Source organism: Danio rerio, chromosome 12 (assembly GCF_049306965.1).
Source record: "Danio rerio strain Tuebingen ecotype United States chromosome 12, GRCz12tu, whole genome shotgun sequence".
Taxonomy (NCBI): domain Eukaryota; kingdom Metazoa; phylum Chordata; class Actinopteri; order Cypriniformes; family Danionidae; genus Danio; species Danio rerio.
The window spans coordinates 26,689,750-26,713,631 of NC_133187.1; the positions used below are offsets into that span (position 1 = coordinate 26,689,750).

Consider the following 23,882-nt stretch of genomic DNA (forward strand, 5'->3'; position numbering starts at 1 on the left):
TTACCTCTCATACAATGAAAACATGGATAAAGAACAAAAACAACCTTTTGGTTTCTTCTTGACTTTGAATTTGGACTCAAGCACAAAATGTAAAGTTTAACAAACAAGTTTGGTCCCAGGTTATTTTCTTATAACTATAACAAGTTCCCCAATTTATCCATTTTCTCAAGTTATCCATTAGATGGCGACATTATCGCTATCAAAATTTCAGATTGTACTCAACAACACACACACACACACAAATCTGATTTAGAAAATATTTAGTCTGTTGGATGATTTATGTTGAAAAACGCACAAGAATGTGGTCTACAATATAACCCCCCAAAAAACAACAGCTGAAACCAAAGAGACAGTATTAAAATGGAACCTTTTTCTAATCTACTATAGATTGTATCCATTTCCATTATGCCACAAACAGTTTTACAGAAACGTTGAACTTCTAACCCTCAGGCTGAACTGAGTTTGACCTTGCCAGAGCGTGACACTATCTCATTGACGAAGCTATTGTTTTGGCTGATGACCTCTGCCTTGAGTTTGCGCAGCTCCTCTTTGACAGCCTTGTCAGACATCCCATCAACAGGCATTGATTTAACCTTAGCCAGAAAAGCCTCAATGATCTTCTCTCCCTCCTGTGGGTAAATTGACAAGACAGCATATATCAGTTTATTAACTCCAATGAGCTGCACAGCAAATGCCAAGTTTCTTTCAATAACACCTCTCACCTGTTTCTCCATGCAGCGTTTCTTGGCTTTGGGTCCTGCTTCCTCCCCAACACTGGAGATGTCTTGAAATTCTTCAAGCTCCAAAGCCTTCTCCCGCGCATTTGCAATTACATGTTTGGGGAAGCTAGCAAGCTCCGCCACATGAATCCCAAAGCTCTGGTCACACACACCTAAGTCAAATCAACCACATATATCAGTACAGCTAAAAAAAAAAAAAAAAAAAAACGGGTCACGCTTCAAGCACTTCAGACGTAGGTAAAAAGGTATCACGTAATATTTAGAAACCTTGCAACCATAAATCAGTGAAGTTGCCAATTTAGGCTATTTACTATAGATATGGTGGAGAAATGGAAATGTTTTAAACTTACAGTAACACAAGGCTTGATGTCTATAAATGTGTACATGGTTTTATATATATACACACACACACACACACACACACACACACACACACACACACACACACACACACACACACACACACAATTATGCCGTCAAACTGTTGTATAAACGCAATTTCACACTCGTAACAGTGCGATATGGCTGTATATCGGCACTGGTGGGAGGCGTGCGTTGCCACGAGGCCGCAGGCAGAGTGCCTTAGTGCCACAACCAGTGCCGATATACAGCCATATCTCACTGCTACGAGTGTGATATTGCGTTTATACAACAGTTTGACGGCATAATTGTGTATATAAAAACAAAATCAAACATGGAGAGTCTCCTTTTGTATGAGGAACTACTTTCTTTCGAATTCAAATCATAAGATAACAGTTAAACAGTTGAGCATGCATCTTTCAAACTTTAGATCTGTAGTGTCTGCTTTTTGCTGGTTGTATGTGGGTGGAGTAATACACAAAGGGTGAAGAGGCTGTAGGATATTGCAGAATATCGCACGACTATCAGCCAATCAGATTTGAGAACCAGACAGAACTGTTGTATATATATATTAAGGGTGGAGCCGAACCCGAATACGGTATTCGGAAAGGCACAAATAGCGTGTTTTTACGAATACTTGATTCGAACAAATACTTGAAAAATTATTTGTATTCGGGAGCAAGAAAAACACTATATCAAAAAGCAGCGTTTCCTCATGAGACCACAGTGCATGCCCGCGTGAGTGAGTGAGTGAGTGAGAGAGAGCTAGAGAGAGAGAGAGAGAGAGAGAGAGAGAGAAAGAGAGAGAGAGAGAGAGAGAAAGACACACGCTCAGTGCAAAACGCGCCAAAGCCCGAAACTGAAAGCGAGACGTGACTTTTAAGGGACTGTTTCATATGGATTTATTAATCATTCTTACTGTTCAGTGATCGCAAACTGCCGTAGTTTATTAAAGACACAAACCTCTCACTGCACGTCAGCTGTGCGCCTTCAGCAGACCTCCACATTCCTGCAGCACGAGAGCTTTATGATTGTTTATGCGCGCCAAAAGTGGCGGATCTGTCCGGTAAAATATCTAACTGCGTGTCACTGCATCCCTAAGGACTGTTTGGCGAAATATTTGACTGCATGTCACTGCATAACAAACGACTGAAACGATATAACTAGAGAAATCTCCACTGTGCCACTGTGCGTATGGCAAGCCGTTTTAGCATTTAAACCTTGTTCAGACTATCCATAAATATATTTAGAGATATCTCTAATTATATTTTGACTTGTCATAATTATAATTCAGATTGGAAATATCTGCAAATATATTATGACTGACTAGTCATATTTCTCCATTGACTTCCATTGAAAAATATTTGCAGATATCTCTAAATAAACAAACAAACAAACTTTGTGTCTTTTTTGTGGCAGGCAGATGATAATAGCAGTGCTGTATCTTTTAGTATTATATAGAATACTTTTGTTCTGCCAGATCTCCCAGGCAGGGTTTTATTTAGATTTGTTTAGTTAATATTAGTTTTTGAAATTCTGTCCATTGGAAAAAAGTTCTTTCAGAAGAACAGTTTTTTGAAGTATTATTTGTTTTTATTCTGTCTATTCAGTGTCCTTCAACAAGAACGGTGGTGGTGGGGTTCATAATATTCACAATGGTATTTTATTAGTTGTTGGTTTACCCATGGATGAGATAATGGCTTCTATGTTATTTTCTTTTCAATGACATTTCTTATCACATGTTCAAAAACAACAACCAATATTGCATATCTATAATTTATATAATGGGTATAATTGAACAATACTTTCACTATAACGTAAATTAGAAGTGTAATAGAAAAAATATATATTTTTGCGTCATTTTGAATTTTACTCGAATACAAATACAAATACAAATACTTTTCCCCCCTCAACAAATACAAATACAAATACCGGCTGCTCCGCACATCCCTAATATATATATATATATATATATATATATATATATATATATATATATATATATATATATATATATATATATGCGCATGTATGCATACAGGTTCTTTATTTCTACATGTTTTGGGATTGTAATATTATACACACCTATTGGCAAGATTTAAATAAAGATATAACTGCAATAATGAGATTGAATCTGGAAAGTAATTTTAAAACTATGTACCTGGGAATTTACCCTGCAGAAATACAAAAAAATTATGTATAGATTCAACACTACTAACAACTAGCAAAATGGTAATTACAAAGAAAAGGCTCAAGGAAGATCCTCCATCTGTAGGCGAATGGTATATTGTTAAAAAGGTGTATGACATGGAAGTACTGACATTTTACTTCAGACAACAAGCTTATAAAATTTCTGCATACTGGGGTAAATGGCTGAGAAGAAATGCATTGTTTTTCATTGTGGTAATTTTATTTTATATATGTTTGGAGCCTGTAGATCTGACACGTAACAAATAACAAAATTTTATATAGCAACATTTTAGAAACAATAAATACGAATGTAAATAAGATTGTATCCGGTGACCTTTGACACTTGTATGTCTTTTTTGTCTCCATGTTCCTTTAAAAGTGTCTGTTTGCTTTTTTATTGCCGTTTTGTTTGTTTTGTTCTAAACGGTAGAGAGAATTCATAAAATTCATTTAGCTTATAATAAAAGAAATTATGGAGCGCGCCTTGTGCATTTGTAATGTTTTACAGCCATCAAATTAAATAATTTGAATACCAAATAAAATGTAAAGTAAATTAAAAAAATGCAGTGTATCTGACGATTTATTTAACGTAACCTATGTCAGTGCTTTAGTCGATGTGACTCAAGTTAAATTTGCATATTTACTTGAAAATCGAAATCATCTGTTGAGAGAAGATGCATTCATGTGGTGAAATGGACCCAAAATATTGACATTCAAACTTTAGAGGTTCTTTCTATATTGGTTTGTTTTTGATGGGTTTCAGCATTACACACCAATCATTATACACCACCATGCACAAAACTTGTTTAAACTGGCACATACCCTTTTTGACCTTGTAGAGCATGGTAAGAGTGCTGTCTGTGGTCAGCGCGGTGACATGGAGGTTGCGGACAGTGGGCACCTGCTGTGCCAGCGCCGTCAGCTCATGGAAGTGAGTTGCGAACAGGCAGAAGGACTTGAGGCGGGTGGCGATATACTCTGAGATCGCCCAGGCCAGACCAAAGCCATCATATGTGGATGTGCCTCTGCCCAATTCATCAATAATAATGAGAGAATCCTCACTGGCTGACCTAAAAAGTTAAAATATAAAACATTAAATGCACTCACAGGGAGTTCTGCAGCCGTTATCAAGACAAATTAAAAAGTTAATTTAAAGGGAACAGAATGTCAATGTTTTGTAAGTGTAAATTGTTAAGATGCACACAAGGAATTCAAAATACTTAAAAAAATTAAAAGTTGACTTCTAACCGAAGAATAGCTGCTGTCTCCAGCATCTCAGCCATAAAAGTGGACACTCCTTTAATCTGGCTGTCACCCGCACCTACTCGAGCAAGAACACAGTCCACCACGCTCAGCTCTGCCTCATCACATGGCACAAAACAGCCTATCTGTGCCATCAGCACAATCACACCCACTTGACGGATGTAGGTAGATTTACCACCCATATTTGGACCTAAACACCAAGAAGAAAAACACTTATAATTTAAGTTTTCAACCACATTCCCAGAGCCCCTCCAACTCTGCAAATTTCCTTTGCATGTTTTACATGGATCAGGTGTGTCTTCCAGGAACGTGGTCGAGAACCACATGATTAAATACATGACTCTTCCATTTAATGCAAGAACTCATAACCCAAAACCTGGAATGCTAACGATTAATCAATGTGCATTATTATTGATCGAGAACTAAAAATATATATATAACATAAAATATAAATAAAACTCTCTTGTGTTCACTTCCAGATCACCAATTACCTGAAATGTAAATCATCACATAACTCAACTTGTACATTCATCCCATGAACTTACTTGCCTACCAACATAGTCAAAAGAGTGCTTTTTGTAATCATGTTTTCAGCTACAACATCAGTTAATGAGCATTAGGGTTTCTGCAGGTTTCTTCGGGTCAATTTAAGGACTTTAAGGCCATTATAAATTAAATTAGACTTATACAGGGCTAAACCTTAGGGATTTTTTCTAATGGGCCAGTACTTCTGTAAATAATTTTAGGCAATTTAATTTGGAGAATTTGCTGTAAAATGTTTATTAGCTGTTTTTTGTTTCTTGTTTTAATCTTGTTTTTTTTTTTTTTTTTTTTTTTTGAGAAAAAAAAGTTGAGATGGATAATTGGTAATTGCGTGTCAGTCCAATAGAGTATCTTTACTTGGATATAGGAAAATTAGGACCTGTTTAAAACGATTAAAGACCTACAACTCAATATTTCAGTAAATTTAAGACTTTTGAAGGCCCAAAATTTTGTTTTTGAAATTTAAGATATTTTAAGACTTCAAGACCTCGCAGACACCCTGGAGCTTTAAATGTGAGATGAAATAGCTCCTGACGAGAGTGCTTGCTTCTTTAATTTCAAGGAGCGAAAAAAACAAAAGTATTACTGTGATCTGCAGTCTATGTCCAGTCTCTAAAGAACTTTTGACTGCTTTTAACTCCACCAGCAACTTGAACAGAAAGCGTTCTACGACAACACTCATCGCCAAGGAGGACAACAGTGCTCAAAAGCACAGCAGTCGAACTCAGCCAAAACAGGCTAAAAAGGATTTTGTGCAAGATCGCGAATAAAGATAACTTCAAAGAATCTGAAGCATAGCTGCTTATGGGGCTGTTTACGTATCGTGTACATTCGATAGTTCCAATTCAATAGTTCCATATTGAAAGCCATATGTACACGCATTCCAGGTTTCACATATTCGACATTTGAGCATTTACAGTTCGTCACCACAACAGCAGACATAGTAGGCTACGTGTTTTTCCTACAATGAATGTCAATGATTACATGTATCCATTTTTTGGATACCTGTAAATGTCTTCTTTTGTGTAAAAAAAAACAAAACAAAAACAAAGAATAAGTCAAACAGGTTTGGAACAAGTGAAGATTAAATAAATGATGAGAGAATTTTAAGTTTTGGGTGAACTCTTTAAATCTTTGTCAAGCTTCTGTGTTAAACCTCATTGTAATGGTATTCAGTGAGTGTAAATTATTGAAAGAACTGCAGTTTATTTTGTATTTTTTATATATTTTAAAAGTAAAGAGTAACTCATTAGTAATTATCTAGTTCTCTCAAGATTTTACAATACATCCAAAATTCTCCAGCACGTTTGTTGACTCAAACATCATCTTAGCCTCACATTACTCCTGTACTCCAACAGCTTCACTGGCTGCCCGTTAAGTCTTGTATTGAATTTAAGACATTGATTTTAATATATAAAGCGGTTCATGGTTCTGTTCAAGGTTATGTTTGTGATTTGTTATCTATTTATTCTACCTCTCGCTGTTTACACTCTACTTCAGGTTCTACACTGTATCAGCCTCGTTGTAAATTCTCTTACTGTGCAACCAAACTTTGGAATGCTCTTCCCACAAACACTAGGAATGCTGGTTCCTTGGACTGCTTCAAGAAGCTTAAAAGTCATCTTTTTAGGACTGTTTTAATTTGTGATATGTTTTTTATTCTCACAGTTTACTGTAGTCTTTATTGTTTTAGTGTGCTTTGTTGTTATTTACTGTTTTTGTAATTACTTTAGATCTGAGAGAAGAGAATTATAAATAAAATGTATTATTATTACATAAAAATCTGATTACTTTTTACATTAAGTAAAATTAGTAATGTAATCAAATTACAATTTTCCATAGTTGTACATAGTTTTCCCAACTTGTAATCTATTACTTAAGTAACACTGTTAGTCAACATTAGAAGTGGACCATCACCTTTCATCCTAAAACTATTCAACCACCCTTTCTTGTATTATAAAAATATTGAAAAACCTTTTTGATGCACTTCAATTGTTGACTACTGTGTATAAACTATTGCAGTGTTATTCATGTGAGGTAAAGATTAATGAAATATGAATAAAGGGATTTTCCTCATGTGTTTTATTTAGTTTGGAAAACTACTTGCTCATATGGATGCACACATTCACTAGCTGTCACCGTGTAAATCTAAGACAGCACTCTTGACATGTTTTATGCATGTTAATTGAATTTAATCATACATTTGTCTATTAAAGAATTTCTTTTCAATGATCCAACCAGCCTTTGCACTAGGTAGGATTGCTAATGTTTTGAGTGTAATTTGCACATGCTGTTATACCAGTGACAATGTTCCACTGAAATGGACATGTCTTGCATTATTAAGATAAACAATTGAGGATAACTCAAATGTTCATTAAAACAAATATTGATCAATTAAAAGTGTACAAGCTGACATCCCAAAAAAACAAATCCTTCAATAAAAAAAGAGCTCACCTGTGATGATATGAAACATCTTCTCTCCTCTTATGAAGGTGACATCATTGGGAATGAAAGCCACTTCATCCTGGGCTTCAACACAGGGATGTCTTGCTGCCTTCAGAACGAGTCTGCCTGAACCCTTCTCTAGTATTTTTGGTCTTATGAAAGGCACTGGGGCAGCATGTGACACCACAGCGAAGCTTACCACTGCATCCAGCTGAGCGATCACCTCATTCAGAGTCTGTACTGGATCCACATAACCTACGGTACAAACACAAGTGCATTATTCATACTCCAAGTGCCAACAACATTACAGAAGCAATAGGTCTTTACAAACTATTTTTGTTATGCGGTTGAAATTCTTTTTACATCCTGATGGCAAAGGTTTGTCAAATCCAAGCTTTTGTTCCGAACACTACGATGGCTACGAGGCTGTCCTAACTCCCAGTCAAAATATGCACCCTGTTTGTACAAAATGGATTACAGGCAATTATGCACAGATGCAGTTCAGACTGATAATGGCAGGCAAACATCAACAACCAACCCTCTTTTTTTAAAGTTTTGTATTGTAATCACTAACAGTACTATAAAGTTTCCCTTTGGTGAATGTTATATGATGTATTGTAGTGATGTTGTCTAGTGCGCATTCATTAGGCTTGGTTTTGAATGGCACTTGGCTTGGTGGGATTTCAGGGCTATCAGGCTAACATTAGCATTGTCCAAGATGTCCTATTGCACCTTTAAAGGGTCACGAAACACCAAAATGCATTTTTTGAGATGTTAACAGTCATCCCACATAACAGTGTGTCCCACGCTGCTAAAACACGATTAAGACAAATATATTTAGCCAACAAGTGAAAATTGGTTGTTTTTGCATGTTTTGCAGAAAGAGAGCTTTTCACATCTGGAGATGGTGAAATCTGGATTTGCCACTAGTCTTATTTTAAAAAGGATGCGGTTTCAGTTCGTGTTGATTGTCCTGTCTGCGGATTTGGTAAGTGTGTGATCAATGTTCTCTGCTCATGTTTATACAGATGGAGAAGTTAATTAGTATCGTCAGCAGTACTTTCAGTTTTTAAAGACATAACCTAGTCAAAATGATTTAGTTACTGAGTTTACAGAAATATCACTACAATATTATGGACTAAAAATCCTTCACTTCCAAACAGCACTCAGATCCGCTGTAAATGCTGCTCTTTGAATCACTGTCTATATCCCCTGCATCTGTGTTTGTGTTGCCGGTGTGAAAATCTGCTGTAGTACACGTAATCAGGGTCTCTGCAGATATCATAATGTCAAATTTAAGACCTTTTACGACCTTTTTAAGACCATTAAGTATTAAATTTAAGACCTATATCGCAATATCAAAAACACGCAAGAGAAAATATAAAAGCACAAAATTAGAGGTAAAATAAAGTTATTTAAATTGAACAGTACTAAAGTCAGGTTAAATGCACCATTGCACATCTTAATGCAGATTTATACTTTCACCTGGCACCGCATCACACAACTCACGAAACGGATTAAAGCTTTTATACTTGACACGTTCACCATTGAGATATTTTTTTTTTAAATGACAGGGGGCGGTCCAAAAAAAAACTAAGTAAAATCAGACGAATAAAAAGATAATCATTATCATTGAAGATGTTTTTGGGGGCCTCTTTTTTGTTGTTTTAACAAGCTTATCCCTCAGGTTTTTCCAAAGTTTTACAAAAACTTTCCTCCTTTCCCATGGCTGTTGCAATTTCTAGCCAATAATTATTGGTCATTCTGGCAAGCAGAAATGTAACTAAGATAGAAAATAGGTAAAAACTTGATTAGGTATTATAGCCTACTGTACTATTTACTCTTCAAATAAATCCCACTATCAATCCCATTTTATCACTAAAATGAAGTGAACTAGTGTCTGCTGTACAGTGTTTTGTAGAGTACAGTAAAGTACTTTAATTACTCTGTTGTGGTAATACTACAGTTGCTATGGTAACACAACAAGTGTATTAAAAACAAACTACCCAGTGCTTTAGTTTTTTTTTTTTACAAAATAGGGTATATTTTTCAACAATTCAACACACTTTACTGTAGTAAAACTACACTGTATTTCATTTTATCAGTTCACTATTCTTAATACTACAGTATGCTGAAGCATCTCTGGAGAGCAAAAGCACGAAAGGAGTCCGACAGAGCGAGAGCAGATCATTCGCACGTGAGCAGCCAGTGTTTTGAGAGCTGGCAAGCAGTTTTGTCCATGAACAAAGGAAACATGAACAGAGATTCGCTCTTTCGTATTACAGCGCTCCCGACTTATAAAACTGCGCTTGCGACATTTGTCAGTGAAATAACGGCATACTCTGCCAGCCGAAATCATGTTGCGCGCACTCAAAGCGAACTTCCGCAAACACAGCGATGATGTCACATTCGCCGCGCGCACTGAGTTTAATAAAAGAAAGCTGATTGGCTATTGCAAGTTGACCTTTTTGTAGTTGTAATACCGCAAATTACAATTGGACTAGTGAAATAAAGAACTACAACACCCCAAAAACCTAGCAACAACAACAAAAAGAATTTAAATGAGCATTAGATGTAGCATTACATGGACATCGCAAAAATAAGACCTGTGCAAAAATATTTAAGACCTAGAACAGCAAATTTAAGACTTTTTAAATCCATAAATTTCGATTTTTCAATTTAAGGCTTTAACACTTTTTAAGACCCCGTGGGACCCTGGTAATAAAACTCCCTATTTCATGCAAACCCTTCTCTCCTTCACCACTCAACACTCCCACCTAAACAAAGCTGGATTCACCCACTTTCCCAACCTTTTTCAAACTAGAGGTGTGAAAACACCCTGCTGACACAGGGGGTGGGGGTGTTCATGGCCCTTTAAAGTATTACTGAGAACAGTTTGATGTGATAAAAAAAGGCTAACATCCAATTTAATTTAGCTTAATAAAGCATAATCAGGAGATATTGATATTGAATTGGTTGTGCCTAAATGTTTTTTTTTTACTCTCAAAGTGCCAGAGGTCATGGACTTGAGTTTTATTAATAACCGCGAACAATTTCAGGTAAATACCTCCTTTAATGTTCTAGTGAAAAAAAAGTGTCACCAACATCTTGTAAAATGAAACTTTCCATTTATGTTTTAACTATCATAGTGACATACTAAATCCATGACGTTCCTTATTTATAATTAAAGCCAAAAAAAATCTAAAACTACAGTGAACATTAATAAAAAGCTCACCTGCAGCAATGCTGATGATTTCCTTGACGATGGCATTCTGAGCCTCTTCATACTCTTCTCTGCTTTTTGTGTATTCTTCATTCAACGAGCTAAGCTTACTACAAAACAGACACAGGTCCATCATTTATAAAGCTAGTCACTGGTTGAATCAATATGTAACCTTACATCACAATGGTGTGATTAATATGTTCAGAACACACGTCATCAACTGCTGAAGTCAAAATTTCTCACTCGTGCTGAGACATGGAAAGAGAAGCATGGTGCTTGTCAATCACAATTTATCAGTGTTTTCACATAAGTAGAAAAACAACACTAACGATTTGTAAAATCCACGCTGTCTATGGAGAGTAATAATTAGATTGAAATATAGCTGGACGATGTGCTTTTTTCACTTCATATACACTGTTTATGTCACTAGAACATTTACTTTGTTGCTCTTTAAGTTAATCCGCCACTCATGTTCCATAAATTAATATAATCCAGCAGTTCTGATCTCTCCTGCAGCGTAAATTATCATGATGGTGCCCATCACCATTCACATATCAAAAAAATATCCTTATTAAGCCGTTTAAACAAAGAAATACACATTCTTATACATATTTGTGAATGGGAATATGATATATTTCATAATGTAATTAAAAGGTTTGTCAATATTTGCAAAAAAGTTAAAAAAAAAATCCAAACACAATATATACATTAATCATGGAAACTTTAGCAATGCATTCTAAATAATGGTCACATTAAAAAACTCATGCAGCTACAGAAGTATTAAAAGTCCTGTGAAGAGCTTTGAAATGTGCAACTTTATTTGATGTTTGACCTAATCTCATACGAAACATGAAGAAAGTGTGGGAGATAGTGTAGTTCTTTCCCTTTTTAAACAGCCAATAGCGTTTTATTTTATCACCCCTTTGCCAGCGAGTGGTTAAGCTCAAGTGGATCAAATGTGAAGCGTCTTGAAGGGGGCGGGGCATGTCAGATATAAGAGAACATTTGGTTGGTCACAATTTGATGAGAAACTGAAGTATAAGTTGACGTGAGTAAAATCGTTGATGCATTTAGTTGGAAGTTACAAACTACAAACCTTACATGTTTGCATCAGATTTTTGTTCTAATTGCAAATTTCTTGCTGTGCACTAGCTTCTAGATGTCCTAAAAAACTAACAATACCAATATTAACATCTAAAAAAATCTAATTTTAATTTCATGGGACCTTTAAATCTTGTAAGGGTTAAACATTTCATACAACATTTCTCTTACCTATTAGTGAACCGTACTCCATTCTTCTGAACGTCTAAAGTAGTGAATTTCTTGTTGTTGCGAAGACTCTTTTCTTCTTTGCACGTAACTCGGAAAAAATAACCAATTTGTGCATTGGATTCAAGCTTCACAGTCTTGGCTGCTTCCAACCCTAAGGCACAGATCAACAAATGAAAAAAAAGAAAGATGCAAGAAGATTAATATCGAAATGCTTAAACAGGAATCTAAACTAGGTTCAGTTACCAAGCTCCCGAGCTGCGCTGCTCAAGGCAGCCTGCATGGCTTTCTCCAAACGATCCATGTTTTCCCTGAGATCACTCAAAGTTGGATCAAAGGAAGGTTTCACCAGAAACTCGTGATGCTCAACCTGGACAATAACACAACAGTATTAGAAAGATTAGACAACAGATTGTTCTCAAAGCCTGTTTATCACGCTGCACTTAAGTCTTCTATAGCCATCAGGTCTGGAGTCTGGACAATTTGTCTGCTATGTATGGTCAAGGACCACCCATGATGCTACATGAGTGACAGTTTAACGAACCAATCACTTTTCATTTTGTGCAGTGTCCTATTTAGGGATGTGGAAATGTCAGTCCGTTGTGCAAATTTTAGGAACACCTTATCAATACCCTAAATGATCTGCCAACAAAACAGAATACTTTTTTCGTTCTGACTTAGTTTGTATTTCAATGACATTTCTACTGAAATGCAGACTGAGATGAAAGTGCAATACACTAGTTTTCTTTGTTTTATAAAAGCAAATGGTTGTTGTATAAGTGAATAAAATGTAAACAGAAGCAAAACCCTAAGATAGAAGACAAGAGCAGACCTGGTTCATGTCCAGTGTGGTTTCAATCATCTCCTGAAATTTGGAGAAGTCTGAGATGAGGTCGTTTAGTGGAGAGATGAATGCTGCATGCAGGAGGACCTGATGTTTTCCTGTTAACACAGAGTGGTGGAAAGAGTACTGAAAAATCACTCAAGTAAAAGTAACATAACTTGCCCAAAAATGTAGCGCAAGTAAATTATCTGTTTTAAATTATACCGCAAGTATGAGTAAAACGTAACCATTTTAAAAGTACTCAAGAGTAGTGAGTGTTACGCTGTGAATGGCTTATGTGTTTACATGCATGTGTTTGCATGTGTGTGAAAAAGTAATATTCTGTAGTGCATGTAGTTTTTGTTTAAGGTCATTTGGCAACTTCAGTCATCATGGGTCATTGAGCATAAAGATTTGACATCATCTTGGACCCTTTTAACGCTTTACATTTTTAAAACTTCAATTCCTGAGGAAAAATAAATACTCAATTACAGTCATTTGAGTATTTGTAACTTTACATTGCTGTTAACACATTAAAATCACTCATGTTGTCCCATAAAAAGCATCGTTCTTTAAGGCAGGGGTTTTTTACACTCGGCCCTGGAGAGTTTAGCTACAACCAGCTAATCAAGCTCTTACTAGATATACAAGAAACTTCCTGGCAGCTGTGTTGAAGCAAGTTGGAGCTAAACTCTCCCGCACACTGAGTTTGGACCCCGGCTTTAAAGGATAGTTCACCCAAAAAGGAAATAGTTAACTCGTTTTTTTAAACTTATAGATTACTTTTTACTACTGACCAAACAACCTCAAGATATTCTGAAGAATATCGGATAAAAACAGCCATTGACATTCATAGTAGGAACAAAAGATACAATGGACGTCATTGGCTGCTTGTTTCCAACATTCTTCAGAATATCTTTCTTTCAGTTCAATAAACGAAAGAAAGTCAAACAAGTCAAGAAAGAATCCTTGATGAGTGAATTAAACCTTAAAACTATAAGGATTCTCAGGCTTAATGTTATCGATTATTGATAAAGTTGTTGTTTTGCTTACCACTGTATCTCTCCAGTGCCAGCACCACATTGGGCAGTTGCCCCACAGATTGATAGACCCGGTAACAGTCCTGTAAATTGGAGCTCTGACGCTGGAACTTCTTTGCCATCCGATTTAAGTCAGGAAAGCGACGAAGTAGATCCTCTTGACAACTTTTCCTTAGCTCCGAGTCCTCCACAAATGTCTCCACAAGGTCCAGTCTAAGCATGTACAAGCAAAGGTATAGTCTCATTGCATGTTACAAAAGTTCGATTCAAAGAGAAAACGATATCTTAAATTATGCTGTGAAACTGAAGTAAAGATTTCATTATGATTGCAATTCAGAGGTTTGATCAGAAAACTATCCATAATGTGAAATTGTAAATGTAAACAATCAAAATCACTGCAATCATTATTATACTAATTGTATTGTACTAATTATATAACTATTATCGTACTGATATACAAGTATATTGAGCATAACAATAGCAACAAAAGTTGTCCAGTCAGAATCAGTGAGTGAGCTCCTTTTAGCTTTAATTTCAATAACGTTAATAATCAGATCAGTACGATCAGTATCAGGTCTATTTTATTATTACAATAGTTATGTATAGCAGCAGGATGTTACTTGATTTAACGCAAATCTTATATAATGTTACAGATTTCAAAACTTATGCCATATTGACTACATTAACATAAATTCAGTTATAAACGCATTTCTTTTTAAATGACATCCACTTTTAAAATAAAGGGTCTCATTATGGGAAAAAAGTACATTATTTATAACACGCATAACAACATTTTGATTTATGTATCTGTGCACAATCATTTGAAATATCACTTAAATATAAAGACTATATTACAGAGGTCTTAAAAAGACATTACTATTACATAAACCATGGATTAATACAGACTTAAACGAGCTTGTGTCAAAAGTCTCACCTTTCTTCTATCTTGTTTTTGTCAATGAGAGGCTGTTTGATCCATTGGTTGACCAGTCGCTGTCCTTGTGGAGTCCGACATTTGTTCAAAAGTCCAGCCAGAGAGTGAGTGCCTGTAGCATCATCAGAGGAACCCTGAAAAATAACAGAAACAAAGAATAGATTGTAGCCTTAGCTGAAGAAATGGCCTATTTCTCGTTTTTAAATGAGCACTAACCTGAAAGAGATTGAGAGCCTGTACAGCAGCATTATCCAGGCGCATGTACTGGTTGAGGTCAAAGGTGGTCATCTTGAAAGACCCAAAATTGGCCTCATCTGCGAGAAGCTCCAGGTATTTGATGACTGCTTCTAAGCAAGACATTGCAATCTGAAAAGGTGATATTATGATTAAATCTCCAGGCAAAACCCCCTCAAACTGAACACTGATTTTTAAATGGGTTGCAAATGCTGCATTCTGAAGCTTCAAAACCTTAATGAATCTTTAGCATTGAATCAGTTGTTTCTGAGCAAAGCAAATCTGCAGGATCACATGATTTCAGTAAAAAAGGTTGTCACATCTTTACAGTTTTAAAATTTTTGGTAAGCTTCGAAATATAGTTCTAAGAAAGTTTTTACCTAATCACTGATCCATTTTATTATTCTGTAGATGTTTTGATGCGACATTTGTAAAATGAAAAGGAATGGTTAATAGTCGGGTTGGGTTGTACACATACTATTAAGGACACTTAATATTTGATGAAATTAGAGAAATTAGGGAAATTTAGGCTAAGTGCATTTATATATTATACTTTTAATTTAAAAGCTTGCAATGTTTGAAAAAGTCAACTAACAAGTTTTGCCTGAGGGTTTTCTGCATTTAAATGTTATGACCACAAGGTGTCCCTTGGACACGATGTTTCAAAAGCTTCAAAAAAGAAATCTTTTCATTCAATTGTTTTGAAGCTTTGAAAAGCATAGTTTCTCCTATCACTAGTGGCAGATCCCCAAACCTTTTTCTCCATCTCAGGCAGGGCAGCGCTGGACACAGTCTCTCCTTTACGGGCCTTCAGTAGCCGATTCAGATCCTGCACAATGTCTTTAGTTGTGAACTCTGACTTCTTCCTGTCTGTGAGGAGAATGCCACCACGCTGCACCACCTGAATCATCAACAACCACAAGTATTTATTAAGCATGATTATAGATATACTACATGTCAAAGGATGCAAAACATTCAGATTTATGATGTTTATTTTTTATGCTTGCCAATGGTATTTATTTGTTTGATTAAAAACATTGTAAAATGTTCTATCGTTAAATTAAAACTAAGTATTCACCTCTTATAAGTAAGGTATCGCTAATACACTATTTTCTTAGCAGTTATTTCTCAGAAATCCTTGTAATATGTTAAATTGGTGCTCAGTGGGAATCTCATATATTTTTCAGCATTCTACAGTTTAAAACAATACATTTAAAATAACACTTTTAAATTTGAAATAGCTTTTGAATTACTTGTAGCATTATTACATTATAAAAAATAGTCTTCACTTTTAGTATTGAATGCTTTCTACTTTAAAGAATCTTTTTTTTTTCAAGTCATGTTTATTTTTTATTAACATAGATTTAGATTGTAGTGTATCATGGTTTACACAAAAGTATTAAGCAGCATAAATGTTTTAAAATAAACAATAAGAACTGTTCCTTTAAAACATATGATGATATTATGATGACTACTGAACGCTTTTGAAAATGTAAAAAAAAAAGCTTACAAAGTGTCTTAAAAAAAATTACCAGAGCATTTTTTAAAGATTAAGTGTAACATTAAGTGTTTTTTATGTTTATATTAATTACAAAAATAAATATACAGTTGTAAGTATAAAAAAACTATAACAAAAACATTGACAACCAATCACCATCTTGTTTAATTTTTAAACACAGTATATATTAAAAGTCACCTGTTTAAGTTTGCCCAGGTCTCCTCCTGAATCTCCTGCAGGAAGCACACACTCTTTGGGGCCGATTTGCACAAGTAGAGCCTCCAGGTTGGAGAACTGATCGTTATCAGGGAACTCGCACACACCAAGTTTCCTGAGGGTACTGTCCACATAACCAACACCGACAACACGCTGGCCATCAGTGCCAGTGCCAAGACGAACACCCACCACACCGACAGCACCCTCAGCAGGCCCTCCGCCACTGCCAAACAGAATCTCCTCAAACTGAGTAAGGTTTCCTGGAGATGCCTAAATACAAAACAAACACCAGGTAAATGCAGGAAAAGTTCATTTAGCCCTCATAATGATTAAAGTTAGTTTTGACCTAGAAGAGATGCATAAAAAGTAAGTAGGAAAGTAGGTAAGTAAATAAGTAAGTAGGTAAGCAGACAGGGGGGTATTCCAGAAAGCTGGGTTAACTTACCATCTGCTAAAACCTAAACTCTCGGTTGATTTACCCAAAACCTGCTTACCGCGAGTATGTTGGTTCCAAAACAGGTGACAAGAGTTAGTTAAATCAACCTCCTGAAGATAACCGCGGGTTAATGCGCGTGCACGTCACACACCTGAAGGCATTTTCAGTAGATCGCCGAATTCACGAGTCACCATAGAAAGTCACGGTGAGAAAAAAAAAGGGCAACGCACTTTACAGAGGCAGAGCTGGAGGTTTTAAACACAGAGATTACACATCTGCTTCAACGAAGGAAAGAAATATAGAATAAGAAATAGATAAGAAAATAAAAAATAAATAATAAGAAAATTTATTAGTTCATTAAATTACACATGCCACCCTCCATTTTATTCATTGTAATGAACAATTAAACTTCTCTTTAACATCCTTTGAGTGTGTTGTGTAACCATTCATGCATTTATTTTTCTTGCCATTAATTTCTTAAGGCCACAATATGTGTATTGACAAATAAGGCTTATAGAAATTGTAATCTTTCTGGAGCTAGAACTCTGTCCAAAGTCATTAAACACAGAAACATTATCATAAAAGGTAATATTTAATTACTGGAGCTCTTTATTTAACACTCTAGAATATTCTTTCTGACATGCAGCTAATAGAAAGAGGCCTTTCTAACTGCTGTGTCCTATAATAAAGGCTTTTCAGTGGTTGAGTTTTTGACTTAAAACACACACTCTGTTACTGTTGTAAGTGATGTTCCTTCTGCCTCAACTAACAAGCAGTGTAAGAATTTTCTGCACTTTTCCATATTTGCATATTACTCTTGGATCACAAAATCTTTTATCTACATATTTAAATTCTAAAGTAGCTGTATAAGGTCCATCTTCAAAGATAAAGTCACATGAGCATCAACTTAAGGTGAGAAATGTATATGAAAAATATGTTACACGTTGAAACGTGCGTGTATAAAGCAGTGTACAAAATCATTCATTTTATTTCAGGAAATGAAGAAATGAACAGACCAAACTATTTGATTAAACATAGTTTTTTGATTAATAATATATTTTTAGCACTCTTCCATCTGTTTTGTCTGCTTGGGTCACTGAGATTTCCTCTGGGTCAGGCTGCAGGTACGTGTCATCGTATAAGGCAGAAAAGGGTATCTTTTGTCCTCCAGCAAGTAACAATGTAGTGCCCAGTAATGATTCTATTTTATAATACAAATATAATAAAAATAAACATTGTGTTAAGCAACATTTGCTTTATAGTTTTTTTTTTTACTATATTTGTGTTATACACTTGAATCATTACTTCCTGAAAATCAGCCATTTAGCCTCAACATATAGTGATGAGGTGGGGTGTGTGATGAGCTGGTAAGTGGAAGCAGTAATGAGTTTAATAGTTGAAACACCAAAAGATTAAGGATAGAAAATTAAGTTGTACCTGCACACTTATACTTTGGACAAATTTTATATTATCAGTGTCCTTTAGTGACTGATGGAGCTTTAAAATTGGCTGCAATTAATGCACACAATAGCATTTAGAAACCCTGAAAAGAATATTATATTAAAAATGTAGGTGTGTGTGCGTGAATGTATATATGAACGACGTCCTACATCTTAAATTAAAGATATATTTTCCTACAAAAGACAAAGCTGCCACTTATAATATTATACAGAAAAATGTGAGGGTGCAGAAGGAGAGAAAAAACACAAGATCTGTAAGTGAGATTCGAACTCGCTCCGTTGTGCGCTCCGTTATTCTTTATCGACGCACTGTCCACTACGCTATTCCTGTGCTCTGAATCATCTGTGTAATGATACGCAGTAATGTATGACCAAGGAACTGTACAAAAGTGTAAAAAACAGTTCAGTGCCAGGCGTACTGTACAGGTGGTCCTACTGCCACATTGTACAGTTGCCTAAAATGCCCTGACGCGAATACAAAGAGCTGCACTGAATGTTTTTTATGGTAAGCGCAGACCCGCGGTTTGTCACATTTGATTTCAAAAAGGTTTGTTAAATACATTAACATTATGAATTTGGTTATGAAAAAAGCTATGCACTTATAACCCTCTCACAACGAAAAAACTTGTATCTGTGTGTCCACATCCATAAATATTCTCATCAAAAGAGCACGCAATGCTCAGTAAACTCTCTGAAACAGACAAACTCTGAAACATAGCAACTTACTCTCTGAACATAACCTGCTCCGGAGCAGGTTATCTTCAGAGAGTAAGTTGCTATGGCTACTTAACATACCCAGAAGTTACCTCCGATTTTGGAACCAAAGTTGAGGTTATCCACCTACTTACTCTCAAACTTACCCGGGTATGTCACATAACCTGCTTTCTGGAATAGCCCCCAGGTACGCAAGTAGGTAAATAAGTAAGTAGGTAAGTAGGAAAATAAGCAGGTAGGCAAGTAAGTAGGTATGCAGGTAGGTAGGCAAGTACTTAGGTAAGTAATTAGGTATGTAATCAGGTAAGTCATTAGGTAAGTGTATAGGCAATTAAGTAGGTAAGTCAAGCTGCAGTCAAACTGGGCTTTTCATCCTATAGACTTCCATTCATACGCACGCAAATGCGTCAGACTGGAAACGCTAGATCATGCGTTAAGTTTCGCAGGTTGCTGCAGTGCAAAGTTCAAGATGGTGAACTCTGACCTGCAAAATCGCATCACTTGACTGTGTGAGACCAATCGAGGATCAAAACATGACCTCTCTGGACAGAAATTTAAAACATGGAGCAATCGCTCGCTTTTTTAATGCCTGATAAACTTGTTTATTCCCGCCCCTTTTCGCAGCGCCATACAACAGAATTTCGCACACACAAACTCTAGTGTGACCGCAGCTTTATTAGGTAAGTATATAGGCAATTAAGTAGGCAAGTAGGTATGCAAGTAAGTAGGCAAGTAAGTAAAGCTGCGGTCACACAGAACCTTTCTCCCCATAGACTTCCATTTATACTTACACGAATGCGTCAGACCGGAAATGCAAAGTCATGCATCAAGTTTCGCAGGTCGCTGCAGTGCAAAGTTCAAGCTTGGTGAACTCTGACCTGCGAAATCTCATCACTTGACTTGAGATATTAAAGCATGACCTCTCTGGACAGAAATTTAAAACATGGAGCAACCGCTTGCTTTTTTAAATGTCTAATCATCTTGTTTAATCCAGCACATTTTCGCAGAGCCGCACGACAGAATTTGGCACACACAAACTCTAGTGTGATTGCAGCATGCTTTGGTAAGTAAGAAATTAGGCAAGTAGGTAAGTAAATAATTAGGTAAGTAAGTAGGCAAGTAAGTAGGCAAGTAAGATATTAGGTAATTAGGTAAATAATTAGGCAAGTAAGTAGGTAACTAGGCAAGTAAATAGGCAGGTAATAGGTAAATAAGTAGGTAAAGAAGGCAAGTAAGTAATGAAGTAATTAGGTAAGTAGGCAAGTAATTAGGTAAATTATTAGGCAAGTAATTAGGTAAGTAGGCAAGTAATTAGGTAAGTAAGCAAGCCGCTTGGTCAGTTGATGGATAGAGAAAAGTAATTAGCCCAAAGGATCATTTTGACCAATAGATTTATTTTTATTTTACAAAGGTTACATTTATTAACCTTATTTACTTTAAAAAAACATTATTAAAAATGTAAATGCAGTAATAAAATGGTAAAGTATATGTAAAGTAATTTATATTCTTATATACTAATAACTCAATCTATGGTGATGGTATGTTTTTTGATGAAAACCAAGTTTTGAATCTCTTTGAATATTTTTAATTAACAAAAATGGGTAAATGTGGTAATAACGTGGTAAAAGTATTTAAACATTTGACTTTCATGTTTTTTCCACTTTCACTAATAACAGATAAGATCTCACTTTCTCCCTACATACACATACATACATAAACACATATCCAGTGGGGAAATAAGTATTCAACATGTCACCATTTTCATCATCACTCAGAAAACATATTTCTAAAGGTGCCATTGACTTGAAATTTTCACTAGATGTTGATTACCAAAGAAATACATATGAAAAGAAAACAAATCTAATTAGTTTACAAATTAAGTTATGTGTAATAAAACGAAACCTGGAAAAAAAGTATTGAACATATGAAGAAAGGGGGACATAAAAAGGCAGTGAAAGCCCAGACAGCAGCTGAAATCTCTCAGAAGTTATTTAGCAACCATCTGCCCTTTGTCATAGTAAATTAATAACAGCTACTTCAGTCCAACATCTACACAAGCAGAATGATGAAGATTAAACTAGGGTGGACATTTCAGCAAGACAATGATCCAAAACACAGCCAAGAAAAATCTCAAATGGTTTCCAAAAAAAAAAAAAAAAAAAAAGCTGTAGAATGGCTTAATCACCTGACTCGAATCCACTAGAAAACACAAAATAAAGATCAAATTGGATAGACAAAACTGACAGAACCAACAAAATTTTTACACTGTTGAAGTCTGCGAAAAAGAAAAACTATGATTGTTTTATATGACTAATGCTTCCTTAGTAAAGCGACAATAATAGGCCAATCCTTATTTAGGAAAATTGAGAAAGTTGGTTTTATAATCACACATTTAGACTTTTCCCTTTATAATATAACTTCAGAAAAGCATTCTTTGCAAACTCTAAATAGTGAAATCATATTAGCAGCCACTGGCTATCAAATTACAGCATCAATCACAGTCAGTTAAATAGCGCTAACGTTGTGCTGAAGTCATTCTTACATGGGATTTCAGAGCCATTATTTACAGTGGCCTGTCACAAGTTGTCACTGTACCAAAATGAACTAATTTACCAATATAATCACAACTTTAACTCAATTTTATAAAAGAATGGTTAATGAAAGAGGACATTTGATACTGTACCTTGAAAGCGATTTGCCAGTCATGCTCTTTGCTGCTCTTACTGGCGTTCTTGTAAACCTCCACCCGGTATTGTCTAACCAGCAGCAAATCCCTCACAAATGACTCAAAGTTCATCTTACTGAGGACCACACTTTCCAACCTCCTGTTCCCTGAATTAATAATAATAAAAACAACACTTATATAACATACAATAACGTAAATTACGATACTTCACAAAAACACATAAATCTGCACAACTGAAAGAAATAGTTGATGATATCTTTAAAGAGATAATGACTATTGTGTAACAATTTATAAGCGGATCACTAACCTGAACCCAGATTTTTGATGACTCCATTAGTCTTGAAAACCTCTTTAGCTGCAAAAATCGCATCTTTCCCGTGCACAGTATAGTAATCGTTTCTATCAAACACTCGCACCGTGGTGTCTGGTTTGTCGGACATCGAAAAGTAAAAATTGAGGAATCCATGTTCAGACGCGCTGTCCATAGACAGATTCTGTTTAGGTTGCACCGCCATGCTGGAATCTCCCGCCACAGCACAGGCGCGCCGGGAGGGTCAAAGGCAAACGGGGCGGAGCTAAAATGACGACAAACATTGCTATCTTGTTGTAAGCTTGGTTGTAACAGTTATCGTTACTTGCTTGCATAGTTTTTTTTTTAATAATAGCCTATATTTGATGACATAGATTGGGAACAGTTTTGGCTTCTTCGGAAAAAAAAAATTATCTAATAAAGCTGTTGAAGTCTCAATCAAAATCATTCATAATTGCTACCAAAGAAATACCAAACTAGCTAAATTTATTAACAATATCTCCTCTAAATGTCACTTAGTACTCAATATGATGAAACACTTAACCATTTATTTGGGGAGTGTAATAAAGTGTTTTGGGTTGACTTTTCCAATTTCATTAAAAAATTCTTATTTCCAAACTTCTGTATTTCCTCCAAAGTGTTATTCTTTGGTTAGGCCTACTCCCTGAATGTAGATCCTTCTCATTGTAAATTTATTATTAATTTATTGCTTTTTAAAAGCAGAATTTTTACATTCATAAATGTAAATGTACTTTGAAATTTATGTTAATTCTTTAAAAGACTCTAACAACTACATTGCATGTACAACACTTTCTTGGTGTAAATCATTTAAACTTGTTTAATTTGCAGGAATTTTATTTACGCAACCCTCTTTGTCTCCTTGTTCATATTGTATCTTTGTAATGTTCTTCATTGCATTAAAAAATGGCTGTAACAGTTCATTACACAGATTTTAGATAACTTTCATGTAATGCTCTTAATTCATTTATTTTCATACATTTTCATACACAATGTCCTTCATACACAATTTTAATTTATTTAGCCCTTTGTTTTGTTAGACTTTTCTTCTCTTTGCAGTTAATGTAACTTATTAATTGATCTCCTGATTGTGGTTGTATATTTTCATTCATGAATTTTAAAAAAAAAGTTCATTCCACTGTTTGGAGGAACAGACCACATTATTTAAAAAAGACCATTTTGTGCAATCCAGTTGAAGACGGTGGTCTCAATATTCTTGACGTCAGCACTGCTAATTGTGTATTTAAAAAAAAATGGATTAAGAAATACCTGCATTCTAAAGGCAAAATTTGAAGAAGACACCCATGCGAACACGTGGAGAACATGAAACTCCACACAGGAATGCTAACGGACCCAGTTGGGACTCAAACCAGCGACCTTCTTGCTGTGAGGCTACAGTGCTAACCACTGAGCCACCATGACGCTTATTACCATTATATTGGGATAATGTAATAAAATAATTTTACTCAGCCGATAGCTC

The 23,882-nt window shown here is 35.5% G+C and overlaps 1 protein-coding gene across 1 annotated transcript; it reads right to left on the minus strand.

The window, feature by feature from the left end:
• Positions 1 to 245: 245 nt before the first annotated feature.
• On the minus strand, positions 246 to 22,629 carry msh2 (mutS homolog 2 (E. coli)). The gene is given in 16 exon segments (NM_213524.1): positions 246 to 629; positions 723 to 892; positions 4,113 to 4,360; positions 4,539 to 4,743; positions 7,551 to 7,796; positions 10,777 to 10,874; positions 12,037 to 12,187; positions 12,280 to 12,403; positions 12,866 to 12,975; positions 13,910 to 14,109; positions 14,831 to 14,964; positions 15,047 to 15,196; positions 15,819 to 15,965; positions 16,761 to 17,048; positions 22,072 to 22,220; positions 22,382 to 22,629. Coding segments are annotated over 16 exon segments (2,811 nt in total). The 5' UTR covers positions 22,590 to 22,629; the 3' UTR covers positions 246 to 446.
• Positions 22,630 to 23,882: the final 1,253 nt, after the last annotated feature.